Source organism: Pipra filicauda, unplaced genomic scaffold (assembly GCF_003945595.2).
Source record: "Pipra filicauda isolate LSUMZ 115617 unplaced genomic scaffold, ASM394559v2 scaffold36_size6622888_pilon, whole genome shotgun sequence".
Taxonomy (NCBI): Eukaryota; Metazoa; Chordata; class Aves; order Passeriformes; family Pipridae; genus Pipra; species Pipra filicauda.
In genome coordinates, this window is record NW_024104498.1 from 4,943,218 (window position 1) to 4,970,714 (window position 27,497).

General features: G+C 42.9%; 1 protein-coding gene across 2 annotated transcripts in view; it reads right to left on the bottom strand.

The window, feature by feature from the left end:
* Positions 1–649: 649 nt before the first annotated feature.
* LOC114001708 (phosphatidylinositol 3-kinase regulatory subunit gamma) overlaps positions 650–27,497 on the bottom strand; it is a 79,027-nt gene continuing 52,179 nt past the window's right edge. For both annotated transcript variants that reach the window (XM_027747078.2, XM_027747081.2), the window contains 10 exons: positions 18,956–19,067; positions 16,567–16,665; positions 14,893–15,073; positions 13,919–14,044; positions 13,004–13,146; positions 11,763–11,939; positions 11,196–11,270; positions 10,678–10,848; positions 9,055–9,252; positions 650–1,680 (listed from right to left, as the gene is read on the bottom strand). In XM_027747078.2, coding sequence (XP_027602879.1) covers positions 1,548–1,680; positions 9,055–9,252; positions 10,678–10,848; positions 11,196–11,270; positions 11,763–11,939; positions 13,004–13,146; positions 13,919–14,044; positions 14,893–15,073; positions 16,567–16,665; positions 18,956–19,067 — 1,415 coding nt within the window. In that variant the 3' untranslated portion in view covers positions 650–1,547. The remainder of the gene's footprint in view (positions 1,681–9,054; positions 9,253–10,677; positions 10,849–11,195; positions 11,271–11,762; positions 11,940–13,003; positions 13,147–13,918; positions 14,045–14,892; positions 15,074–16,566; positions 16,666–18,955; positions 19,068–27,497) is intronic.

A 27,497-nucleotide genomic window follows, 5' to 3' on the forward strand; every position in this document is an offset into this window, starting at 1 on the left:
CTCAGAGCTGCAGCTGCTGGTTGTGTTGCTCCTGCTGCCCAGCAACACGGTGTCTATTAAACTAAACTATTAGACTAAAATAACTCTATTTTGAGAGCTGAAACTGAAGAGGAGAAGTGGAGGACCTTGGTTGCTGCAACAAGCCTCTGGCTTTCAAACTAAACTCTGATCCCTTACATCAAGTCATTTTGGCTGGGGGAGGATGGGGTCTTTGAGATGTTTGGGGTTTGCCCCCCAGATTTTTTTCCCATGAGCACGAACCTCCCACTACAGCATGGGGGAACAGAAATCCCATGAAAGCAGCCTGGGGATGTCTGTCCATCCATTCCACAGCCCCCCCTTTGGTGCTGTGCCTGGGGGTGCCATGCCATTGCCTGCCCCCAGGAAGGATCCTGTATGTGACTGGGTGGGGGGAACCCAAGGGACTTGCAGGAAGCTCTGCGGCGTTGCTGAGGATGGAAAAATCCCCAGGATCTGCCCTTTCTCTGAGGAGACATCTGAGCTGGGAGGTGTTTTTCTTTCCATCCAGTCAGCACGGCCGCTTGGAAATTTCCTACCTCGGCTCCCGGCTGTAATGTTTTCATAACACAACGAACTGTCTGGCAAAGCCCTAAAAAACGATTCGCCAATTAGTGACTTACATCTTCCCTGCAACTCTACCTCATTAGTCTTTATTAAAAGGAAATAAATTAAATAATAATAAAAAGGAGCCAGGCCCCAGGAGCCCCTTGCAGTCCTCCCAGTTTCTTGCTGATGTTTTCCCTTCGCTCCCCTCCCACTTGGGTGCCCAGTGCTGCCAACGCAGTAGTCATCAGCCCAGAGTGCCCATGGCTCATCCACTGGGAGCCATGTGGCTCCTGATGCTCTGGGTGATGTCTCTGAATGGCTGCATCCCTCCAGCATTGTGTCCCTTCCCAGGAAGGACAAGGGGAGCACGAGAACCCCAAGGTGCTGTAACACGGGCTGAGCTCCTTGCCGGGTGTAAATGACAGATGCCTGAGCAAGTCCTCAGGGTCCGTGCTCTCCTGCACCATCAGGGACTCTTCTGCTTTTTTGGGTGCTCCCTGCCTGATGGTGGAGGGTCCTGTGGCGTGAGTGATGGAGAGAATGCTGACTCAGCAGCTGAAAAGGCTTACTTGGCAGTGTGAGAAATGCTGATGCAGCATTTTTTTAAATGGTTGACTCAGGAGGCTGGAAAAATGTTGCTCAGCAGTCTGTGAAAACGTCGACTCACGGGGCTGCAAAAACACTGAGCCCCGCACAGACACAGCAACTGCCCCTGCCCTAATTTTCCAAGGATGCTGCTCTGGCATCCCAACCAACCCCCACGTTTAAGGGGCAAAACATCCCCCACAGTTTGCCCTCCTGCCATCACCTGTGTTTGGAATGAAAGAAGATGAGCAGCATTACCCCCAAACTCACTGATTTTTCAGTGGATTCAGTGCCTGGTGCTCATGAAGGAATTCGGAAAGCGAACAGTGATTTCCCCAACTCCTGCAAAATCCAGGCGAATGGATACAGCCGAGCTGGGTCTTTGGGAAGCCTGTTCAGTGCTGCAGCCCCCACCCCTCAGCCCCCAGTACCGGGATCAGCATCACCAAACGTGGTTTTCCCTGATGGCAGGGGAAGCAGCCAGGCATGCAAGAACACTGCTGATGGCTCCTGCTCTCTCCGAAGGGGCTGCAAAAGGAACGCAGGAAAGGCTCCATTAAAGAGCGCGCGTGTGCTACGTGTATTCCTCCCTCGTCCCAGCCCCGAGAGGGGCTTTCTCTCCAGCCGAGAGGAAATCAGACCTCTGCAAGTCTTTCTTTAAAGCCTCTGTTGAAGATGATGCCTCGGCTGGGAGACAGACACAGCTAACACCACGACAGCCCGACCACGCTGCAGTTCTGAATTTATTAGAAACAGCTGTCAGTACATCCTTCTAAAACATTACATGTCAATGTGCTTTATTGCAATTTTTTTTATTGCATTTTTTTTTTTTTTTTGATCTAGAGCAAGTAGGCCCAGGATGCTTAGTGTCTGGGATTTAAAAGCCCAACCATCTAGTAAAAGAAAGTACAGCAAAATTGTAACACACCTGGTGACAAGTACAGTGTTGCATTACTGAGCTAGAAACTACAGGATGACTTGTCAGAAAACACTAACATACACTTGGTTTCCTTATGAAGCAGTTTGTTTCTTTTCTTTAAAAGTTAAACTACATGAATTCCTTTTTTTTTTTCTTTTCTTCCCCCCACCCCCCTCCCCGACTACACCATAAACGACAGAAGAACAGATTTTACACAAATAACAAACAAGAGTACCAAAGTTACATGCTGGAATTCATCTGGAAAACAAAATAATTCCATAGCTTCTGGAGAAGCAGGTTCTTAACAGATGCAGTTTCCCTTAAAGAAAATAGAAGTCAAAGAAAAGCAGAAACATTGATGCAAAGGTTGTACAAAGGAGTGTGCTGTTATTTCAGCCCTCGACACAAGATCAAACACCCACTCATGCTTTACATTGAACCACACCTTGTACAAAGAGTCCACTCACAAAGGGACACGCACCAACACCACCCATTGCACATCAGCTCTGGACAGGGGGCACTGAGGGGCGACTGGAACGTGCAAACGATCACTGCATCTCGCAGGAGAGCAAGAGGGGTTTCTTTTGCTAAACCTTTTCTTGGGACAAAGTCGAATGCTTTGTCCCAGGGTAAGTAACACCCCAAGTCAATTCGGTTTACAAATAGAGTAGTAACCCCCAAGGAAATCCAGAGTTCAGCATTTCAGAAGCACATATGCAAGATGAACACAATAAACTCCTTTTCATTTGACAAAAACCAACCCAATTCTGCCTAAACACGTGGCAGAATGTGCTAACAGTGAATTTTGTTTTATTTTTAAGGGGCAGTGCCACTTACAGCTAATGCATATACATGTGTACGTGAATATATTTTACATATATCTATATACATACAGTACATATACACACACGCACGCGCACACACACACACACACAGATGATGCAGACCATTACAATCCCATGGTGCAGTAAACAGCCAGATATACAAAATTAACAGGTTTCATCAAACATATCTTTGCTGGATGTAGAAGTCACTCACAAAAACAAAACAGACCAAAACCCCAACCCAGCCAACTGAACGTGAGCCCCACCCCGGCAGCCAACAGAGACCCGGGGGCAGCTCGTGGCTGGCCCCAGCATCCTACAACCCCCATGAAGCGACGAGACTGGTGCTGGGGGGTGATATTCACCCTTAGAGACCCCTTCTGTCTTTGGATGTAATAACTTTCTCCAAATGATCCCGAGCCTCTTGCTACAAGCACTTGGAAAGTGCGTGGGTGCGGTGTTGCTGAATACAGAGGGAATTTCCCTTCCCCCCCCCCGTTTGCCAACGCTGATCTCACAGAAGTGATCCCAGGGGAAGGTGGTGGAGGGGGGCATCAAATTAAAGCTGCTTTCTCTAATACAGGTTGATCAACGAAGCATTTTTTTGTATCAATAAGGGCCCATCTCTTTTTTTTTTTTTAATTGCCTCTGATGCTTGTATTACATTTTTTAAAGGCAAACTTTAGGACAAATGGTGAGTCTACTCATAAAATATGGAGAGTCTGTGCCAATAAGAAATTTAAAATATGCAAATTCTGCATTAATTGTATGGAGCCAGCCCCAAAGACCAGCACTTCAAGCACTGCCACCATCTAAACAGTTAACAAGCTAAAGCTCCCGATCTGCCCCTTTGAACAAACAGGAAGGAACTGAAAAGATTTCAAGAGAGATTTTTTTTTTTCTCTTTTTTTTTTTCCCTTCCCATTCGGTGGAAAGTATTTCTGCCCACAGAATGCAAGATTCACAAAAATGTTGGACAAACTTCATGTAACCCCATCCAAAGCTGCTCCTCACGCAGTACTTAACCGGCCGAGCCGCTCCGCGAACAGGCCGGCGCTTATTTGGGCTGGTGACTTGGTTCCCTTCTCCTTGCTGCACACACTGTGCCAAGGGAAGCAAAGGGATCAGCAATGCAAGTTCCCTTCCAATACAGAAAGGGGAGCAACTCCTTAAGGACTTATGTTAATTCCCTAACTCTCTCCTGGCATGCACATTTAAGGAGAGTTTAGCTGATTATTCCAAAGGGAAGGGTCTGCTCTGGCATCTCCTCTTACTTTTGTGGTTCCAGGCGGAGGTCCTGCTTCATGGTCTGTCTCCTGCTTCAACAAACTACAACCAGAGGGATGCTTTAGGGTGCTGAGCCTTCCTCTTCATTAAAGCTATTTGCTTTGAATGCTGAACTTGAGCAAGCCTGACCCCCCTCCCCTCACAGCATCTTCGGGAATGTTATTTTGATTTTCAAAAGCAGAGGTTGCAAATCAACATAAGGAAAATAAACATAAGAAAATTTGATTTTAAACGTGACCTGAACAAAACAACCCCCAACCCATCATAGCGCTTTGTAAAACTGCATTTTGAACCTGTCTCTTACCCCTACTGATCCACAAGCAGTACCTGTTTCATGTCTGCACAATGCAGCAAGCATACAAGACTCACTAACATTTCAGATTTTTATTCCCTGTTAGTGTAACAAAAATAAAAAATAAACAGACATTCAAAAACAGAAGCGAGATTGTTCAAGTACCAAATAAGGGGCTTTTCCAAACTTAAAGTGTGACACTCCTATAGCAATTCTGCTGTTTTAAACAGCCACAGCATTCAGTTACAGACATGGTGCCACCTAAGCCCACAGAGAGCCCGGGATTTGGGGCAACCAAGACCCTCCTCCTTCTCCTGTCCTCACTAAAACAGCACTAAGTGTCAACATTCATTTCCACAGTCCCATTACAGTTGCCTGGCTTTGTGAAGGAAAAACTGACTTTCGCCCTGCTGTGACTAGAATTCAGGTGTGATTAAAGATAAGATCTTTCCCTGGAAATGGCTTTTGGTTGTGGAAGTCTTGCTAACACTGGTGTCAGCGAGAAGAGAATCAGGCCCATCACATTAAATGGAAAACTTCTTGACCATCTGCCACATCAAGAGAGATGAGTGTGGAAAGAGCATTTTATTTTTGGCATAAGACAGAGGGCTGTACTGGATATAACTCTAGATTGCAACTACCAACGGTGCAAAGCAGTGACTCAAATGCACTGCTGAAAAGAATTAAATAAAAACCAAAACACAACCCACAAAACTAGAGCACTCCAGAATCAGAAAGTGAACAATCACATATTACTGCTCCACATACTAGTGAAGCATCTGTTGGGACATCCCTCTGTTTCTAGGTTCGTTCTTCCCATGCTCACATAACATGTAATCCATAAAGAAACTAGTGGGAAAAGATTTATAATTTACTAACTTCAAAAAATATGGCACTCGTGGCTGACACAATGGGGCCAATGGCAACTGTGGAAGCAGACCTGATTTCCATCCATACCAATATAAAATACCGAATCACCCCTAATCCCTGCAAATATACTTCAAAACAGATTAGAAGTAACTGTGCATATTCGAGTTTCAACGTCCCCCTCCCCCCTCTTCCCCCCATTTAACACTGTGCAAAAGTTATTTATTTAACTCTACATATATATTTAATACAATATGGGTCAATGAGATCAATGCTCCTCTAACTGCAGTCTGGCACCAGACGGCTGCTACAACAGTGAGACTATTTCCCCCCTTTCCTCCTGACGTTCTGACTCTTAAAATTAAAACCTTCTCACATCTTACTGTTTTAAAAGAACTTGAGTTCCTTTGTTTTGCCTTTATGTTCGTATTTCCTGTATTTGTTTTAGGCTTAACAGCTGCTTTTCGTCCTGGGGTGTAATCCTGCACCTCTCAGGCCCATTGCTGATTTCTCAGCCATGCAAGTGTAGAACAGCTCCTGGAAGCTGTGGGTTTTCTCACAGGCCTAATGACACTGAGCAAACAAAATCAGGTCAAGCACAATGAGAGGTGCAGGACCAAGCCCTCGCCTCATGGATCACACCAGCTACATGTGTCAGTTGGTTTTGTACCCATTTTCATTTGCTCTGTGAGTCCAAAATGGATGCAAAAAGGGGAACAACTGCAGCAGCTGCAGGACTTCAGGTGCCTAAACCAAACACAGAGATACAATGGCAAAACAGCCTCAGGGAGACTGCTCAGGATAATGGAGTCAAACACAAGGACCATGGTCTTAGTCTGTCCATGGCCCTGATCTGAAGGTCTGGGCAAAACAGAACGTCAAAGAACGCTTCAAGATGGCTTATTGGCTCCATCATTCGCACATCACCTGTGATCAGCGAAAAGATCTCGGAGAGCAAAGGGCCAAGAATCTCAACTCACTCACACCACGATAAAGCCAAGTTACCTTCACAGACGTTAATGGAATTACATTGTATTTACCTTGGCAGAGCCAGGGCTGGAGCCCGGACCAAGACCTCACAGGATCAGTCAGATTCCACTACAGGGAAACTTCAGACAGCCCCGCTCCGCTACCCCGCTGCTGTCAGTACTGCGAGGGTGTGCCAGGATTTATGAGCCTGGAAGTAGATCTGCGCTTGTTTAAAACAAAACTGAACCCTACCTGAAAACAGGGCAGAGGTGAAACACTTCAGCCAGGTTATCTCTGTCACAAAATCAGGGATCAGAAATATGGGGCCCATCAGCCTTGAATGTTAACGTTGTCAGTAAGAGGAGAGTCCAGAGAGATCACAAGGGCAGTGAAAACAATCAGACACTCCTCCCACACAGATTTCTCCACAGGCATGAGGCACCTGGCTATCATTTGTGCCTTTGAACTGATTTCCCTCATTGGGCATTTGGTCTCAGCCCAGCATCAAGGGAATGCTAGATGCTCAAGAGGTATGAGAATGACAGCTTTACAGCTACCAGATTAGAACTGCAAATTATCCAAAATGTAGGGCAAGTTTCTTTATAAAGAAAAGAATTCCATGTCCACATACCACTGAGGAATCCATTCAAGGTTTCCACTAACAGCAAAGGCTATGTCTCATTTTTCCTTTTCCTGGGGAAGTAGGAGAGAAGGGACACACTAGCAGATGTGTTTCACTTTTGACATAGCGACTTATCTGGATTTTATTTTTCTCTCACAGTCTTGGTTAAGTTTTGAAGTGTTTCATTTAATGAGAAAAGTGGTATCTACAGAATTTTTTGCCTGAAGATTGCACTCTGGCCGATTAGAAAGTGCCTGGGATGCATCAGGGTCATTAGTGCAAAATAAAACATCTCCTGGCATGCCAGGCAACCAGACTACCCTTCCTGCAATGGCTGTCAGTGCTCCAGCCTTGTCACTTCCCTACTTGCAAATTCAAGACATTCAGTAAAATAATACTTCTAGTGTAAACATTATACATCAACAAGCCTGGCACTACTGCCCAGGCATTACAGAAAAAAGCCATTTGAACAGGAAATCAGCCCCAGGGTCAGAAACGGGTCTCCAGCATTCTCAGACCTGCATGACTGTCTGCTTCCTGTCCTGCACAATGGGTGCATTGCAAGGGAAACGCTTCCAGTAATGGGAACAAAAGTAACTTTCAAGGTTGCACACTGAACAATTACTTTGCCAGTTGTGCTTTGATGCCAAGTGGTTCAGTTTGCCAAACTTAGCTCTTTTTCATTTTAGAAGCTTAAGGAATGGAAATAAGCTGCTTTGTACACTTTCCAGGGAGGGGATTTATTTGATGATTGTTGTAGTTGATGAAGCCCAGGACTACCCACTCCAGTATCTGACAGCAGCCCTTGCCAAAGGATGGTACCAGACATCCAATAATCAAGGAGTATGGCTTTCTTCCCTTCCTGTGTTTTGCATCATGTCCAAAATAACTACAAGGGAATTTAGATTATACCAGTGTAAAGTCTTGCTTGGCTGCAGTGGTGTGAGAGTTCAGAACCCATCTTGCAAAGAACAAACTGGAGCAGATCTATTACCATGCTCACCTCTCTACAACTGGGAGTGACTACACCTCACCAAAAAATTTGGTACAATAAGCCATCCAGAAGCATTTGATTACACTGACCTCTTCTGTACCAAGATCAAGCTTTACAAGAGTCTGTCATTGTTCAGCAAGAGACCTGCAGCAGGTGAATGCAAGCTTCCTTCAGGTTTACATTCTGAAGCACAGTATCATTAAAAACTGAAAACAGAATCCCAAGCCGAGGAATGGGAGGAAGGGGGAGTGAAGAAAGAGGAGAGTGAGCAATTACATCAGATCAGACAAATTTAGTGTGTTGAAGCCACACAATGTTTAGCTTTTCCTTTTATTTGTTTCAAGTTTTGGTGCAGAAAGTATGTGTGGATGCTAATGCAACCTCCCCTGTAAGTGTTCAATCTAGCAACGAACAAAGTTTTGGCATGTTCAATTTGGTTATGTTTCCTTTAAGCGAAGACCTGTAGTGCCATTGAAACCAAAACTTTGTTACTGTTGGCAAAAAAAATAAAGCAACTTTCCTTTTACAAGCATTTTTCCATTTAAACAAAAAACCTGAAGCTTTCCCGTAATTCCTTTGGTCTTCTCTCACCAAATTCCATGCTACCTCAAGACAAGCCCTCTTTTGGAAGTCCGGCTGAATCGCAGTGAAGCTGCTAAAATTAACAGAGAAGAATTGCTGTGGTAGAGTTTCCCCCTAGTTCGTTGGGGAGTTTAAGACTGAAAGACATTACTGATGCCTCGAGTAGAGGATTCAAATTGTCTCTACTAGAACAAGAGAAAACAAAATCCAATTGGAAGTTCCACTGAAGGTGCCTGGCAAAAAATTTTCTCCGTAAGATGATGCTTTGCTTCCAGTATTTTTGTATGCGTTGCGTTGAGTTTATTCCCCTCATAAGGAAACAAAAGTATTGGTGTAAAAGCACAGCTGAGCTTTTAAGGTAGCACCAGGACACCTACACCCAAGTTGTCGTCTTGTTGCTGCTAGGCCTCTTTTTGATTCACATTCACAGAATCACTTCTTGTGCAAAACAAGCAGTCTAAGGAGAAAGAATGCCCTCCGAGTTCTAATAAAAATCGTAGAAAAGAATCCAAGATAGCCAACGCTTTCCTCCTCCCCAAAATTTACCTGCAGAGAGAGGGGGGCATCTGTGCGTAGACAGGATAGGCAAGCCTGACATTTAGGGAATCATTGTGTTGGACAAGGGATGTCTGCTGGTAATGAAGAACCAAATCCTTAAGTGTGCTGTACAGGTTGTACGGTTCTGCAAACCCGTAACCTCTCGGAGTGCTGTAGATCACACAGTGTTTCACCTCTCCATCAGCTCTGCAAGGGAAGGAAAGAGGAGAGTTTAACATCAAAGGACAAACCCAAAGTGACAGTCTATTAACAATTAACTAATGCAGCAGCCCCGCCAGTCACTAAATTACATAATGGAGGACCCAGTAGATGCAAGTAGAGGAGATTAATATAGTCTGTGAAGAAACAGTGCTTCAGGGCATGCGATTAAACACTCTTGCATAATAATCCACATAAGAGGCCTCTTCCACCCCAGCAGTACAATTCCCTACTGCATTGTTCTCCAAATGTTCCTTGGAAAAAAAAATGCCAAGAGCTTAACCAAGAAGACAAGCACCCGAAGTCAGCAATGACTTTGTGCTTAACTTACCTAGAAACCTTTCCACTAAGCAAAGAAGCCAAAATCCACAAATTCTCAGGACCTACAAAGTACTCCATGAAATACAGCACTAACCTTCAGTGTGCATTTTTTAATGTTAAGCATGGGATGGATTCAAGCTGATTCATTATCTGAAGCCATAGCGACCGAGTCTCTAACTTGGCAAAGCAGCTACTGGAACGCAGCATTTCCAAAGCTGCTACAAAAACTTATCTGCCAGAAAGATCGAGTATTATGTAACCCCTGTACTGGAGCCTGTTACAATCCGAGTCACATGTAGGGACAGGTTACATTATGCCATCCCTCTGTGAGCTTGCAGCGGGATACCGACCAAGCAAAAGCATCTGATGAACCCATCACTTCAGTGCCTGTGATAAACAGTACATTGAACAGAGTAGATACTACAGTATTCAGCTACCTGGAGGTGCTTTACCTTCATGTATTCATTTCTCGGACCTGCGTTCAGAAGCAATTAACCTCATGGGAAAGAAATCAGCGGGAGTCATTTTGCACTCCAGAACGGGCTTGGAGGATTTTTAGATAATGGAATCAGTATTTCTGACCTCCATTACACCAGCATAAAATGAAGTGAAATACAAGAAATCAATGCAAGGTTGTGTGAATGTCGTAAAAACTACGGTTCACAAATAATGCCTCCTCTGAAGCATCACCATTATTTTAAACATACAAGAGAAAGATTCAGAGTTGGGTGTGTCTGAAAATGAGAACAGAAGATGTCACACCTTTACAGTCGTGCTTTATTTCTTCCCATGTGTTCTTTAGCAGGAATACGGTAGAATTCAGAGTTATCTTACTTATAGACTGTAGAGCTTCAAGTTGGGATACTTCAGAATTTTGTATTAACTACTGTAGCAAAAACAGAGACTGCAGGACTACAGTTATTCCATGTTCAAAGCACATTTTTGTTACAAAGCTTATACCATGCTGGTCTTCCTGCAAACACATTCCAATGGGTAGGCCTAAGCTAGGCCTGGTTTTTGTTCTCCAAAATAAAAAGCTTTGGTAGAGATTTATGTATTGAGTAGTTAGAACAAAAAGGAAAACAGACTTACACCACAGAACAAGCGTAACATCCTTTCTTGCTACTCTCGCGAATTAAAAATGCTCCATCAGGTTTCCCACAGAGCAAGTCTTCTGCTTGGATACGGTTGAGATCTCCAACAAACCAAGTTTTCTCATCATGATGTGGCAGGTTTTCATCTTCTTCATTCATAAAGTATGTGCTGAAAGAGAGGTTAACCAGTGATCAGCAAAGGAGTTGGTAAGTAGTTATTTATTTTTGCAGAAGTCATGCAAAGAAATACCAGAATTGCCCAAACTGGGAGGTCAGGTTCCTAATGGACATATATTAAAGGCTTCCACTTAGAACTTCATTGTTTAAACTTTGTTTAATCCTAAATGTTTCAGGAGAGTTGCTCCTTCATATGACATCAAGTTCCCCTAGAGACTTTCTCCTTTTTTCTCCAGTCCTTTACTAAAAAACTGGTGTTTTTTGTTACCAAACCCCACAAGAGAAAACGTTCATAGATGGAACACTTCTCAACAAAATCATATGTATAGTGACACTTACTCATCAATATTTTCATTTTTGATCCCCAGCCAGTCGTTTATTCTCTTCTGTCTCACCCCTTTGTGATTGAGCCATCTGCCAGAAGAAGAGAGCATTAATACATTACTTCAGAGTACGTGTATGGGTTTTCTTACTAAGCAAGCTGAAGCTCAGACACAAGGTACCACAAAGAAACAGTCTGTGCCTCACTCAAGGACATTAGGAGCTGGATAACAGGAGTGTTGGTGAAATCAAGTGTGGGTATGAGCAACATCTGACACACCTAACAAAAGTAGTATTAATCTCTGCCGTACTAGCAGGCACAGATTTTGTTTATAACTCATTTATTTTAAAATTTTTATGTACAAGAGTTGCAGAATGTGCACCTATTTGTGGCTGGTTCTTTAAATAATGAAGCCATGAAGAAGTCAACCAATATTCAAATATCCCATGCCAGAAAGCAGCACCTTAGCACTCACAGAACTTTGGTTATGAAAAGAAAATTAAACTGTCATTATCCTGATGGAAACAGTCATTAATCAGGTTCATCAGAGACACTATTCTGAGGTACGGGTCAGGCTTACTTACACAAGATACTGATCTCTGATTTTGCGGAGCTGAATTAGGTCAGGCTTGATGCTGTTCATTTTCTTATCAGTCTCCCTGTTGTCCAGAGCTTGTTTCTTCAAGTCTTGTTCCAGGCGCATTTTACTGTCATGGATCTCACCCAGGCGGGATTTTAATTTTTCATAGTTCATCATTATCCTGAAAACAAGTACAATATTGGAGAGAAAAGGTCAACTTCAGTCTAGGACTGGTAGCACTTACAGAAGAGTATCACAAGAACTACCATAACAGCAGCTCCTCCCTTTGCCTCATCTTCACATGAAAACTACTGTAAGAGTGACAGAAAAGACCTCTTGCCAGAGGGCCTACAACCTTCAGTTTACCTTAATATACTTCTTCCTGGCAGAGATGCAGGAACAAATTATCCAAAGGAGGGTAAGCAAGAACAGATTCCTCCTTCACTGTCAGATTCACTTTGTAATATCAATTATGCAATCCCACTGTAGGTATCAGGACTAGCAAGATTTCAAATGCAGACTTCAATTACTATCAAGAGCTACCAGGAAGTAATGCTGCCTGTCTCTTCTTTCAAGACTAGTTTGCAGGTTTGGTATAATTCAGGAGAATTACATATTTTCCCTGTTAATTGATCTTCGTTCAGAATGAAGCACCACAGTTGTACAGTAAGATTGTTACAGGTAACTGTTCTTAGTCTAAAGATCTCCTTAAGGTTACCCTATGTGGTTCAAAAAACACTATGAAAAGTTAGGCATTATATCTGGCATTTCTTCAAAGGCCCAGATACAGCTTTTTCTGCTAGCACCCTCACAGAAAAGCAGTTTCAAATGAGGTCCTTACTGAATTTTTTAGATGACAGCTGTTAAATACAATCTTCTTTGAAAATGACTAAAACTGACTATGGACTATGAGATTCACCAGATCTATGTACGTTTCACAGTTGAAAAGTAAAGATTTTTCTGAATTACGTTCTGAGCAAATCCAAACAGAAGTGGAAGAAGCAAATTCAATTATTATTTCCTAATTCTTTCCTGGTCCTCATCACAGTACCTTGATTTACTGAAGTTAAGAGCAAGACCAATCCAGAGATCTCTCACCTCTGCTATCTACAATGCAATTCCTTGACAGAAGAGAGCTTTACTGGAGAAGGCACTGAGCTTTCAAAGTGGTTTATATGATGCTTTAATGGCAGTGTCCATGTGGACACTAGTTTTGCCAGGGAAGCAAACACGGCCTGAGCTTACCGTTCAATCTCTTTGTCATTCCCCTCCCTGCGGAATCGCTCAATGTACTCTTTGCTGTATCGCTCTTGTGAGTGGCACTGCTCCTCAAATATCTTAATAGTTTCATTAAATGCTTCGATTGCAGTCCTCTTCATCTGGATTTCCTATGTAAGGAAAGAGTCCTTCATCATTTGTCCATAATACAGACAACAAAGCAAGACCCAAGTATATTCCCTAAACTGACTGAGACCACCTTTTCTCCCCCCACTAAGTCAAAATGAAATTAATCAGTTTTAAATTTAGTCAATTGTCCAAGTAGAGTCAGGGAATAACAGGGCAGACTTACTCCCTGTAAGTCTACCCTCCTCCTCTACACAGTGCTCTCTATTAGGCTGCAAACCCCTCAAATATTTTAGTCATATTTTCCATCTTAGTTTTCAGGAAGACTGCCAGCAAACCTCCTCCCCATATATGAACTATCTTATTTTACAAGAAGCAGTCCAAATATCGTATTCACACTTCCTTAATGCATAATATCTGGTAACTGACTCGCACGTGACTTCACAAAAAACCTGGACAAACCCCTCTACAATTCTCACTGCAGAATACAGCAGCTGGAAACACTCAGCAGCCAGGGAAGAAGTCTGCAGTGTAAAGCTTCTAGGTGTTGGCCTTCTCCACAGTTTTACCTTATACTTGGAAGCTCAGCTCCTCTTTTTTCCTTGCCCCACACCACGCCTCGAGGACTATCAGCAAAAGCAGTATTCACTCTTTCCATCACCTCTGAAACTACCTCGCTCTATTCCACAATTTACTAAGTTTTTTCCTTGTATTTTCTGGCTATGGACTGCCTTTATTAGCCATAACAGGTTAAAATAATTTTCTTTACTTTTTAAACAAGAAACAGACTCAACAAACAGCCAAAGAAGAACCAACCTGTGATGTTCTGGTATATTCTTCATACAATTTGTCGTACTCTTTGCTCTTTTCCTGATACTGAGCATGGTATTCTTGAAGTTTTTTACCTACTGCATCTATATTATCTTCTTTCACCAACTGATCCTGTACATACAAAGAGCTATTAAGTCTTCAAGCAAAGCAGCTTTTCCTTAAGAGTATTCATTTGTCCACTTATGCACATTTGCATTTTACAGCTATTAGCATCATGTTTATAATCCAGTTTCTAGAGAACATTGTCTCTAAATCCCCCTTCCTTCGTGCAACACATTCCACAGTTTACAGGCAGTAGGAACTGGAACTATAGGACACCAAGACCTATGCCAAATACTAAGCTTCCAAAAAGACACCACACCTTACTTTCAGAATTGCTATCCCCTATTCAAGAAAGAAGGAAGCACATTACTTGGAATCTCAAGCTAGAGATCAGAGGGTTGTGGTTTTTTTTTTCCCAAAAGCTCTGTAGTTCTTTTTCCTTAATGCAGGAAAATGTCTCAAGCTACTGAATAAAAGTTAAAAAAATGTTCTTGAAAAATTTAGATGTCTATGCACAGAGTGAGCATCTGCATGGGTCATATGTACTTCAAGGGTAACACTGCCTAGAACAGTGCCTGTGGGCCCACAATGGTCCAGGGGGAAATAAAAAGGCTTCTCAGAGGTTCAGCTGTTGCATGCCAGGGTTTCTCTTCTCTTCTCTGCTGCCTGATGGCTGCTCAGATGGAGACCAGAAACTTGACAAAATGAAGCAGCTTAAATGGCTAGAAAATTTGAAAGACCCAAGTGAGGCCAAATGTGAAAACTCCACCTTTTTAGTTTTTCCGTATTCAAAAAAAAAAAAAAAAAACCAACCAAAAAGAAAGAAAAAAAAAAATCAGGCTATTCATAGAAAGAAAACAAAATTATTTTTGTTCTTGTCTGCCCTAATAGGTACTGGGGTCTGACGGAGATCTTACCTGCTGGTACCGGGACACTGGATACATCAACTTCACATCGAGCTTCGGGTTATACTGAGCGAGGGACTCATTGCGGTAGTGGTTAATGAGTTCCACAACTGAATTAAACGTCAGCGGGTCGGAGAAGCCATACTTTCCATCCCGATGATAGATCTTTATCAGCTTATTGTTGCCACCCTTCCTGTAAGGCACAGAGGTTTTACTGTGTCACTCCCATCCCTCTTCAGCGCTAGGGCTGCTAACAAAGACACCAGCGAAACTCCTGGGCAAGTGGCCTTCATAGTGATTCTTTACACAGTAGCAGTATTAAGTAGTTTAAGAGTCAATACACACAGAAATTATCATCAGATTATTTGAACAGGAGCAAAGCCCAAAGTAAATCTCTTCCTATGTGTTCATTCTGAAGCCAGCTTATGGTATTTAAGTCCAAGCTTTGCCAGAAGTTGTGCAAGGGAAAAAGAGGATGCTGAAGGCTGAATAAAGGAGCCATAAGAAAACCTAAACCCACAATTCTGTGCAATTTGGGCTCACTAACAGTATACAACTGAGTATAGATTTATACAATTATTAACAAGTCTTTTGAGTTATGGATGCTAAAACAGGATACCTGAACCTAAACAAAATCCTTTGAGGATTATGAGATGGCTGTAAGTTTAGGACTTTATGTTACCCAGATTTATATGTTCTAGTGGTTTCCACAAATTTAGCACTTATTTCTTCCTTTTTTTCCAGCAACAGAGTGTTTAGGCACTCTCCTGTCCTTCCTGCACTCACAATTCTGGTTCCTAAAGACATCTGATTTTGGCAAAATAAAACCATGCCAAACCTTAGTGCACATGGTGTGAACTTTAAGGCAGAAGTTAAAGCAGAATTTTAACTACACCCTTGGGGTCAAACCTGCTATTAAGGCAATGGAATTTCATGGCAAGATCAAATGCCTGCTATATCACAGTAACTCCCAAAGGTGTGCTACAGAGGCAGTCGCTTATGTGCCTCACCTGCTTGCCTCTAACAACCAGTCTTGGGAGCCTGGCAGAGGCAAGTGGCTGGGCAGGCTGGGCAAGGCACCAGAGCCAGTCACATGAGGTCTGCTGCCCAACTGCAGCAGACAGGGCTGGGGCAGCTCTGGGAAACCTTCCACTCGCAGACAATTTTAATGAAGAAAAGAACATGGCTCCAATTCAATATTTCCTAAACGACAGATCAGAAAGCACAAAATACTCCTTTTACAAAGACACTGTACTTGGGTTTCTACAGCTGTAGACTGATGAGATATTCAACACTCTCCCATTAATCAAAGCCCTAGCTTACAAATACCTTTTACCTTAGCAGTTCTGAAACTATGTGGATAGAGCCTTTCCCAAACCTTTTTTTCACAAAGCCTAGCCATGGTGATGATGATCTGAAACTATGAAGCACTTCTGAGCAGCTCTCCTCCCCAGGTCCCATTTCATCCACACGCAGATCCTTACAGTACTGTTTAGTGAGGGACAGGATTCAACGCACAGAACAAAACTCACTGTCGGACCTGGCTTATTTATTTGCTTACTCTGTGATGTGCAGTCCTGGGAACATCTCTCAAGCCACATGAGCTTTACACAGCCATGGCTGTCACTGGTATAGCAACAGCTACTCAGGGTCTCACTGTGTGGGCTGCTAGTGCTCAGTGCTCACCGTAAGGTCAGGGTGTAGTCTCCCTGCATCTTGGTTGATGCGTCGCGCACCAGGAATGTTCCGTCTGGCATGTCTCGTAATTTGTCATTTACTTCTTCCCTGAAGAATGGAAAGGGAGGCAAAATTAGAAGCACTAAGGACATGATCATCTTTGCCATAGGTAAAACATCGGAGTCAGTAACGCCAGCATGCACAGAGTTCAATCTTCTTTGACGTCCGGGCTCTCCAGTCTTTTAGGGCATCTAAAGCAAGTCTCAACCTGTGTAGCTGTACTAAAGAAAAGCAGCTACAGTCAACTGCCACTTAGAGAGAAGTCTCTGTTTAAACAACAGTAGCAGCTGTGACTCAGTTCATAACCTTTCCCTGTAATCTGCTCAGGTTTTAAAGTCCACACTAAAACAGGTGCCCTTTGAGAAGCCAGTCCTGACCCCTTAAGAGATGGCCTCTAACATCACAGCTCAAAGGTGCCTAAAGTTTAGCACAGTTTTAGTCTCAAGAGGCTCTTTATTGGCTTAACTCTGATCTTATTTACAGCCGTTTTAAAGCTCTACAACCTTTCCAGCTTCAGGGCAACTCTTCCTTATTTACAACTGAGACAAAAGGACACCCAGTCCAGCGCTTCAAGCTAAACCAAGAAATCTTGTAGTGAAAGTGAGTACCTGTAAGCATTAAGAAAATTATTTCAGCTGAAGAGATAAGCATCTTGCCAGGTTTGAGCATTTCACCCAGATTATGTATCTCGCTTCATAACAGCTCCCTCAAAGCTTTTAGAAGTACTAAGCGCTTTTTAATACAATCATTTGGAAACTAAAGTTTCTCAGGTAGCCTCAATGTTGTCTAAGTGCTGTATGAAGCTTAGTTGAATCTTACAAAGCAAAATCAACAGCAGCTTTTTTGCTCAAATACTAAGGAACAAAAATATTCTTACAGAATAGCCCTAGCTCTGATTTAGCTACGTGAAAACGATTCTGCTAGTAAAACTGACTCCTGTGAAGTTTCGTGTGCATATCCACTTACTCTGACCATTTTACAGATTGGACCCAGTTAACCCAAACAACTCTCTTTTTGAATTGATAGATACGATCCACGGGTTTGGGCTTGTGCCTGCAGGTTGCACCCTGGAGCTCGTGACAAAATTTCCAGCACAAGTTCTTGACTGAAGAACATTGCTCCTGCCATGATAGCCCAGTGCAGCCCATACCTGCTGGCTGCCAAACTAAGGTCATAAACAATTCCATCTTTACATGCACGTGTATCATGTTTTAATCTAATAAAGCCACTCCAGTGCGATTTGCAGTGCATTAGCTCCTGCCATCCTGTGCACTTTTGATTGAGGAGCAAATCCACAGTCAATAAACTGATACCAATATCGAGCAGTTTTAAATAAACTGTGTCTAGTGGGCTTTGCGAGCACTTTTTGCCACTCTGCTTCGATTTAAAATTAACAGAAAAATATCTCTGCTGAGGCCCTTCAAAAGCAAGATCTCTGCGGGTTTACTTTATAAAGAGATAAGGGTGGTACAATAAAGATATGAGAACTTTATTTCCTTTCTCAGAACGTCAATAAGTTAATGTGGAAAACACGCTCTTCTTGCCTCTGTCTGCCAAAGTGCTTCAAAGTATTATGTGCACAAGTTTGAGCAATTCCTGATCACACTCCCAGCACGCTCACCTTTCCTCTTACAGTTCCAAATTCTAGACTCTTCAGAAGTGCCTTAAGAGGGAAAGAGATGACTGAACACTTCAGTTCTTTTATGCAAGTATATAAAAACTAGTCCTTCATTTTCTGAACGTAACCCAAGCCATCTATTTTCTCAAGTGCATAGAAAGAGGTTTTCTTAAGAGGTAAAGCTTAATTTATTTGATATGTGTTTCTGCTCAGTATAGCTGGTGAGGGGTAGCATTTTTAAGAGCTATTTTTTATATCACCATGTAATAGAAATTAATACAGATGCAATTTTAAACTAACGTTAAAGAAACCAAAACTAAGAATGCAATTCCTTTTATTCTAAAGTTTTATTTTTATACTGAAACTTTGCTGACCTGCATGCATTCCAGCACTGTATGCTTACAACACCTTACTAGATAGCAGATTCAGATTTTTCTCCTTTTTAAAGACTGTTTATCTGGACAAATTTAGAAAGCCAAAAATAAGTGTCACCAAGACTGGCAATATCTGCACCAGAAGAGCAACAACTTAAATGTCCTCAATCCAGCTGAATAGTTTCACTTAGGTGCTTTGTCAAGTAAAGTCCTGAAGTGTTCCCCTCCTGTAAAATGCTGCCTGAAATAGGCATGTTCTTTTATCTTGAATTGTAGCTGGCTTGATCTGTTTTTAACAATATATATTAATACATTTCAATTAATATAGTCTAGCAGTATTGCTTACCTTGAGATGTCCCCCCAGTACCATTCTGCTTCCTGCAGAGAGAAGCTGGAATTGTCCTTTATTCCATTCGTATTGACTGGAGTCATTGGTTTGGGGGGCTTTGGAGGAAGAGCTGAAAATTAAAAACAGATGAACAAAAGGTAAATAGGGGAAGATAATCACTAAACTATTAATGAAATCTGACAGTAAAAAAACGAGAGAAAATGTGCATCTTGAACTTGGCTTTCAAGCTCTCTCAAATCAAATGGAATTCGTAATTTTAGAGGAATTCTGAAGTAAGCAGTTCCACTGTGATCCCAGATTTCCTAGCATCAAACTAAACACTTGCTGGATGGAGGAGAAAAGGAAGGAGCATGAGGAAACACGAGTTTTTGTTAAAAGGAAGACTGGCACAGGCACAACTACAAGGGCAGGTGCCGCTTAAAGCTCCAAACAAATGACAAAGGTGTATTGTGTTTGAAAGCCACAGCCTGGAGAGCACTGGGCACCACTGTGGAAAAACTCCAGTTGCTCAGGCATCACCAGTCCTTATGTCAACTCACAAGAGCAAACAGGTGAACTCTTCTTCAGAGGGAAAAACACTGGCATATCCATCAAAGACCCAAAGTTCATGTTTCATATTAGGTTTGTCATTTAGGCCCCTGCTTTGCAGGTGCTGAATGCTTCATCACAAACATTGCCACACAAAACGCCTGAGTTTCATCAGGCATTTTTTAGGCATTTCATGAGACTGTTTTAGAGAGGGACAGGTCACATTTGAATTCAGAGTAAGAAAGCAACTACACACATTGATTTGCTTCTAGCACATTTTCAAGCCAGACCCTGAACATCTGTGCTCCCAGCCCTGTGCCCTCGCCATCAGATTACACAAGCATCAGCGAGCAGGCCTGACACACTGACAACAGCCATCTTTCAGATGCACACAATCCCGGTGTACAGGCAGAAATACAAATAAAGGGAGCAGAAAGAAGATTTTGATCTCTAGCTTCAGCATGGAATGGCTCAGTGCTGAGAGGTGTGCTACTTGGCACCATCCATCTGCTCACCTCCGAGCCACACCTCCCACATTAAAGAAGAGAAAACAGGCTTCCAACTGCAGTTCCAAACACCATTTCATGTTGGATATCCAACACAGTAACTTCACTGTTCTCAGACAAACCAGTAGATGCTTTAATTGAGCCAATCTAAACTAAACCTGAACCTTGACCCAGACGTTTGCACCCTGGGGTTGCTGACCAAACACCTGATTCAGATAGCAGCATTCATTCTGTGGGACTGAGCATTAAACCGTAGCATACAGGTTCTTTTTATGGGGTGAGCTGGGAACTCTCAGGTGTGCACACATCTAGTGAGGCAATAACACCTCTTGTTGTAAAAGGAAGGTGAAAACCTTCGGATTCAGTGAAGTAGCTTCCTGGTTAGGAAGCTTCGGTTATTCCTAGCTCAGCTACTACAAGTGTTTGTACAAAGCACCGTTAAGAGCAAGACACGGTTCTAACCCTACTTTGCTTGAAGGTCTCAGCCCCATCCAGGGTCACAGGAACATACATCCAGGCTAAGCCTGTAGAGCCAATTGTATTCACTGTGCTGTTCCATCTCCCCCACTGAAAGTTCCTAAATTAGAAAATGTCTTCAGGTCCTCCCTCCTCCCCACCTCGCATCTGGGATAGCAGAGTCTCAGCAGTTCTGAGTCTCATCAGTGTCTGCACAAGGCAGTTAATCCAATTTCAGAAAACCTGTAGATGTTCTGATCTACTTGACAATCTTGTGTAGATTCTGAGTCTTTAACAAGCATGTGAAGATTCACCTAAAAACCGTACAACAATGCAGAGAGTTCTTAGGAAATGGTACCAGCACCAGCAATTATTTCACTGGGTCTTTCAAATTAAGGCTTGGACATATCAAAAACTTCAAGGTATTTTACAGTGTAAAAGCCTGTTTTACACTGGTAATAGGAGCTTTCCAGAAGAGGCTTTCAAGTATTCTCTAGAGTACTTGAATACTTCTCTAGCCCTCCTTGTAAGATTAAGTCTTGCTCCTTTATATACTGTGGAATTATTTAGCAGCTTTGTTAGGCCTCACTCCAAAGCACAGGGCATAGAAAAGCAAAGTAACAAAGAGCAGAAAGGTAGGGAACAGGAGTTTGGACACAGAGCACTAGACATTACACCAAGTGTCCCTACTACAGGTGGGAGCTTCTCCTTCCCTCTAGTAGGCAGGTACCAGTTCTCACTATCAGGGGGATGTCTGCAGAACTTCACCCTGCATGAGAAAACTGGAAGGAAATTCTTTCAGGGAGAAGAATAAGGCTTGGACCGTTTCCTGTAAAACCTGACTCATGGAAGCCAGTCCTTTACACAATAGACTTTTGAAAAATGCTTTTTAATAGCTTGCACATTTCAAAAATACAAAACTATTTGCAAGGGTGGATCCTGTTTCCAGAGAGCTATGTATCTAATTCTTTACTTTCAATACTTAGAGGTCTTTGAGATTTCCCCCTGTACTGGATACAGAACCAGGACCCTGCTAATGCTTTACCCCGTAGACCAACATGCCCATCCATTTCAGCATTTCATGGCTACCATTTCAGCCCACGTACTGCAGTCCTGCACAAATGGAGAACTGACATAAAGGTAGTTTAAACCTCACAGCCCAGACCCTGGATACCACAAGGGGAATATTCTGTAACAGCATGGCAAGTCTACTGCAGCAGAACAGCATCACTGCACTGCTGCTCTCATAACACTGGCCCAATGGGTTGTTGAAAGAGGCATCCTAAAATAGTTTTTACTAGTACCTAGACAGTACTAACAGCCCTGCTAGGAGAAATCTTGTGATGTTTCTAGGAGAAGCTACAGAGAGTCTCAAAGAGTCCACAGATTTTGATTTAAATTCAAAATAATCCAGTTTTATATACTTTATTAGATGAACACTAGAGAGCTAAAATCCTAGAGTGAAGTGAAATAAGGCTGGCTTGAAGTCAACAGAAATGCTTTCAAGAGCAGCCGTGTTTCTTTCCATGTCACTGAGCCCAATTCTGATCTAGCCACAGGCACAATCTTACTTTATCTCAAAACAAGCTCTGATTAAAGTGAACAATCCTGATGGTTTCTTGCCTCCCCTTTTCCTGGGAGAGAACGAACATTGATCACAAGTGATTAACAGCACAACGGATCTATCCGTTCTAATAAAGAACTTGCTGTTAACAGCAGATACACAAGCATCCTTCCCCTGCCATGTCCCTAAGACAGCTTTAGAGCATGGATCTTTCCAAATCCCAAAAGGTGACAGCTCAGCTGGACCCTTCCACTCCCGTGTGAGCACATTCCAAGGATCAGGTTCAGCCCTCAGTGACCGCCTGGCACGCAGCAGTGAGAACAGACTGTCTCTCCCTCACGCATTTACGGGCATATCTGGTTTTAATTTCTTTAGCAACTCTAGTTCTCTCTTCCTAGCTCAAGCTAGGCTGCCTGGGGAAACTAAATCCCAATCCCAGCTCGGTGTCACTTAGGAGGGGGAAATAAAAAGGAGTTGGTGATGGAGTGGAGGCGATGGCAGCCAATGTGGTCGGGGCACGGGATCGGATGTTGCTGACGTCAGGAACCAAGGGCTGCTCCAGCAGGTACCTTCAGCTGAGCTGCTCCGCCGAGCGGCCGCGCGGGTCCGGGCAGAGGGAAGACCACTGATCAGGCTCTGCCCAGGTAGTTTTGTGGTGCTTTCTTGACTGTGTAGAACTCTTCTTTTGAAAAGGCAGCTCAAGACATAACTGACTTGATTCCCTGAAATTCAAACCACCTCCAACACCAAGACAACTGAGAAAGCTGGCAAGTGTCTGTAGTTTAGCGCCGCTGTATTTCTTTTAGAGTCTCTCGTAAAAAGTCGTAGGCTACATTAAACCCGAATTTAACTTCGGCGAAGTAGACCGTGACTTCCATGAGATACACACTTTCCCCGGTTGGGTTTGGAATAAAACATTTTACAAGTTTACATGATATAAGAGCCACTGAGCCCTACGTGTGAGGGATTTCAATGGCACTAATTCAGGAATGAAAAAAGAAGAATGCCTCGGGTCTCCATGTGCTACATCCCACACAGCATCCAGTCAAGAAGCCTGTTTCTTCTCTGGCTGCAGTATTTGTGTACAAAATCAACCTGCCAGTTAATTAAACTCTGATTTTCAGTTTTAAGGCAGATGCCACTTAGTCTAAGAATGACTCCACAACTTATTTCTTCCAGTATCTTTCAAGAGCTGCAGGACAGATACTTAAAAGCATAGCAGGTTTAAATGCAGCATTAACTCTACCTTACTGTTAAAAATAATCCCAACTACCAAGTACTCTGATAAAGTCAATTTTAAGTCCCTTAGCACTTCCACAAGCTTGTTTACTAGCCTTCTTTCTGATGCACTCAATCTACTCTCCCTCCACATTGTGACAAGCAGAAAACAGATCAGAGGATTTCCAAGACACTTACTCAGCTTCAAAAAGGTTGATGTACAGTAGATACCCTGCAAACTGTAATATAAAGCTCTACAGAGTGTCATTACTATGGAAACATGCAAGTTATCTGTGGTTAGGCCAGCTAACATTTTAGTGACATAGTCCTTGAGGAGAGAAGGGTTCTCCCTTTGGAGATATAGATGAAGGCTTGGAATGAAAATGTAAGCTAGCTTTTTTGAAAAGAAAAAAAAATCTCTCCAATCTTTAATTGCTCTCTGTAGTCTTACTCGATTTCTCAAACACTCTTCTCAACTTCTCTAACACTTTTCAGGCAAAGCTTCAAAATCTTTCCCTTCCTCAGGAGTCCTATACTTGTCCCTGCTGCACGAGAAGCCCTCAAAGGCAGTTGAGAATAAAAGCATGTACCGAACAAAGGTGCTTTTTGCACGTCATTTCCATGAAAGTGCTCCACGTGTGCCCACCAGAGCAGTGAAGCACCGTGCTCTTGGAGAGGTTTTCCAGCTGACAACGAGGAGGGTCGTGCGCACCTGCTGACAGCAGCTCATTCCCCACCACTGGCAGGTAAATTATCTTGGCAGCTCCACATCTCAGCTCCTCAGTTCTCTTGCCAAGACCCCTCTCGCAGAGCACTGAGCGCCGGTGCCCTTCGAGGCTGCCCTTCCTCAAAGGGCAGCTCGTGTGCACGGAGAGCTCCGCCGGGGACGGAGGAGGAAGCCGCTCCATCGCGTTACTGCTGGCCACAGAACCCCCGGCGCGCTCACATTTTCGCTCTCCTCCCCCAGAACAGGCGACATGCCAAAGAGTAAGACATATTCAAAGAATCGAGGTCTTTCAATATCTCGTTACAGAAAACAGCAGACAAGTTGGCAGAAAGCCAGACAGGCTTCCAATGAAAACACTCCCATTATAGCTTTGCTTGTGTTTCTGTGAACTTTCATAAAAAACAACACCTTTAAGAAATATTTCAGTTTTGATTAATTGGCTTTTTTTGATAAAGATCTGTTTTGTTTGAAAACTCCCCAGCTATCCAGCCCTCTCCCACACCTCCCAGTCACTGTTTCACCTCCTAAAGCCTGCCAGGCTTCTGCTGCACTCTGTTCTCCACAAGCATCCACAGCTACTGCACAGGTTAAAAAATTATCTGCTATGGGACACCTGCACAGTGGTGGACAACAACAGTGAGTGAAGAGGATGGTTCAAATTCAGCATTCTTTTGGGCATTTTAAAAGCATCCCTCACTACTTGGCAAGGCCTGTTACTTCATGGGCAGAGACGGAAGAAATAAATGGAAGATGCTCATAGTCAGATAAATGACACAGGGATCTTTGACTTCTGTACTATAACACAGCTCCTCCTCTTCATTCCAGCCTTTGCATGAAGTCGCAAAGCCAAGAAACCTCAGCTTCCCAATTATTTTCACTGCCTAATGAAAAATGGTTTTCCTTCCAACCCAGACCACAGTGTAACAGCTGCAAAGCTACAGCAGTGTCAGAGGTTCCATGATGAACAGGGTTGAGGTGACTGTCCCAAAATTAACACGAGGAGGATAAAAAGGATAAGCCCTCTTTTACCTACCAGGCATAATTAGCACACTGTTAATAAACTGGATAGCTTTTAGAACTTTTGACATGTTTCATCCCTCAAAGGTTGTCACTACCCAGCATCACATGCCCAGCTCCCTGCAGCAAAGAGTAGCTTTATCATGTAGACAGTAGGTCCAGGCTTTTATCAACTCTGGATGAAAGTCCATGACAGACATTTTATTGCCACGAAAACGCCATACTCTATAAGAACACTGTACTTTACAGTATCCAATGTCAGGCCTAGAAGAGTGTACAATAAAAGTAAATATAAAGTGCAAGGAGCCAGTAGATTCTCTTTTTTGCTAACTAAAGCAGCTCCTCATCTGCCTTCACAGAAGAAATATCACAGCATGTTTTATACCACTCCACAGGCAGGGTCTTCAAACTCCTACTAAAATGTGCTATTTCGTCAATACATGGGAATAGATTTTTGGATAAGAGCAAGGAAAAAAACAAAAAATTCAGAATAAGCAGAGAATTACTGTGATCAAGGAGCAAGAACTGGCTTTTCACTGTGAGAGAGACAGAATGAAGTCAGGACTGAGCTGACTGAAGTCAGGACACACTATGGCTAAGAGACATACCAAAGCCCAAAGAAAAAGCCATTTTAAATCAAAACTAATTTTAAATAATAGATAATTTAAATAAAAACAGCCCAGGGCTTTTTCCCCCCCAGATATTTCAAAGACTAACCATTCATCCAGATGTCAGGTACAAACCTCATAGGAGAACCAATTCATAGAAATAATTGGTGCTACTGAGAAGTTTGCTGCATAAGAGGCTACTTAAAAATAATAATAATACAGCTGCAAATACATATGATTCTTGCTGCTCTAAGAAGCATTTTATTTCAGCTTACCATTAGCTCCAATCTTTCAGAGCAGCATGTAAAATTGTTCCTCATACAGTACCTGTCCTTGTGCTATGTGAAACCCTTCTCTAGGTGCCAAAGTACAAATATTTCAACACCACCTAAATTACTAACAGTAAGCCATCTAAATCAAGATCAAAAGGTGCATTTTTAAATCAACGCTCCAGAAGAAATGTGAAGGTGGAAAAGTATTTTCAGAGGAAATCTGTTGCACATCTTGTCACGCCTCATCTTTAAGAACGGAGATGTCAAAGGAAGCTCCACCGAGGCAGAAGTCCCAGCCCACGTGTTCCAGTGCCTGCAGGAGAAGGGGAGATTTGGAGCAGACATGGAGTAGTCAAGCCTGGCTGCTGCTCATGCTCACATCTCAAGGTGTAACACGAGAGGATTCAGTCTCCTTACTCAGTACACGGTGATCTTCAAAGTATTTTAATGAAATCCATTTCACAGCAGGAACTTGACTTCTTCCACTGTCCAAGGACTTATCAGTGAGTACTGAGAGTCTCGGAAATTCCACTGCAATGTACAGATTCAGGTTGTAACAGACAACAGAACTCACATACACAACACTGTCAATGAACTCCTCATCCATCTCACCTCTAAAACCTTTCCCTGGGGCAAGTGTTGGAGTGCAAGCCCTACTGCCCGCATTCAAAAAAACCCACACCCCAACAGAGGGCCATGTTCCCTCATTACAGCAGTTTTTCTAGAACTCCATTACAGCAGCTCTGGTTTCAAGGGTTTTGTTTGGGCTTTTTTGAGGGGAGGGATTCAAGAATTCCTCCAAAAGAAAAGATGAGTGGGTGCAGCAGCAGATTTGAGGGACAACAAAGATTGAAAATTAGGATAAGGCTAGAGAAGGTAAAAAACTGAAAAAAATAGCTCCAGTGGATTTTCTTCTTTCAAGGGTTAGAGGAGGAAAGCAATAGCGAGTAAGGAGTAGCTAATAAAAAGAAACAGGAGGTTTATGTTTGGAAAGAGAAAACTGACCTGAAGTACAAGAATCCCAAAGTGACACAACCAAAAGTCAAGTTATTCTGTAGTGAAAGAACAAACAATACTAAGGGGATAAGGAACAGATTGGTATTTTTTTAATTCTTCCAAACCCTCAAATTTTTGCACCAAGAAACATGATGGGTTTCAAGCCTTTTCTAGATAACCACGTGTCAGCTTCAGGGATATCTGATTTTAGAAGTAACACTCCTATGGACTATCACTAAAATAACATTTTTTCCAATTCACAAAAACTGGTAGAGTCTGGGTGAATGCTGGAAGCAGTCACAGGCCGAAGCAGCTGAAGCAGCTGAAGCATTTCATCTCCTTTTTCAAAATGCTCCGGATGGAAGGTATCCATCTTAAGTGTGCTGCTGGACTCAAAGCCAGAGAAGAACCTGGATCCTGTTCAGCCCCAGGAAAGCTTCAGAGCGCATCGTGCTTCTGCATCAGGATTCACCAGGCAGCTGGTCAGTGTCCAGCAGGGCAGCTGGAGTCCTTTTTGGAAAAGGCTACAAGAGGCAGCAGTTGCACTTTGCCTTTTTTGAACTGTATGAATCCTTATAAAACTCCCTGTATACAGCACTTCTCTTCAGAACTAGAAGAACTTAAGGTACTGAAATATATTCACTGAA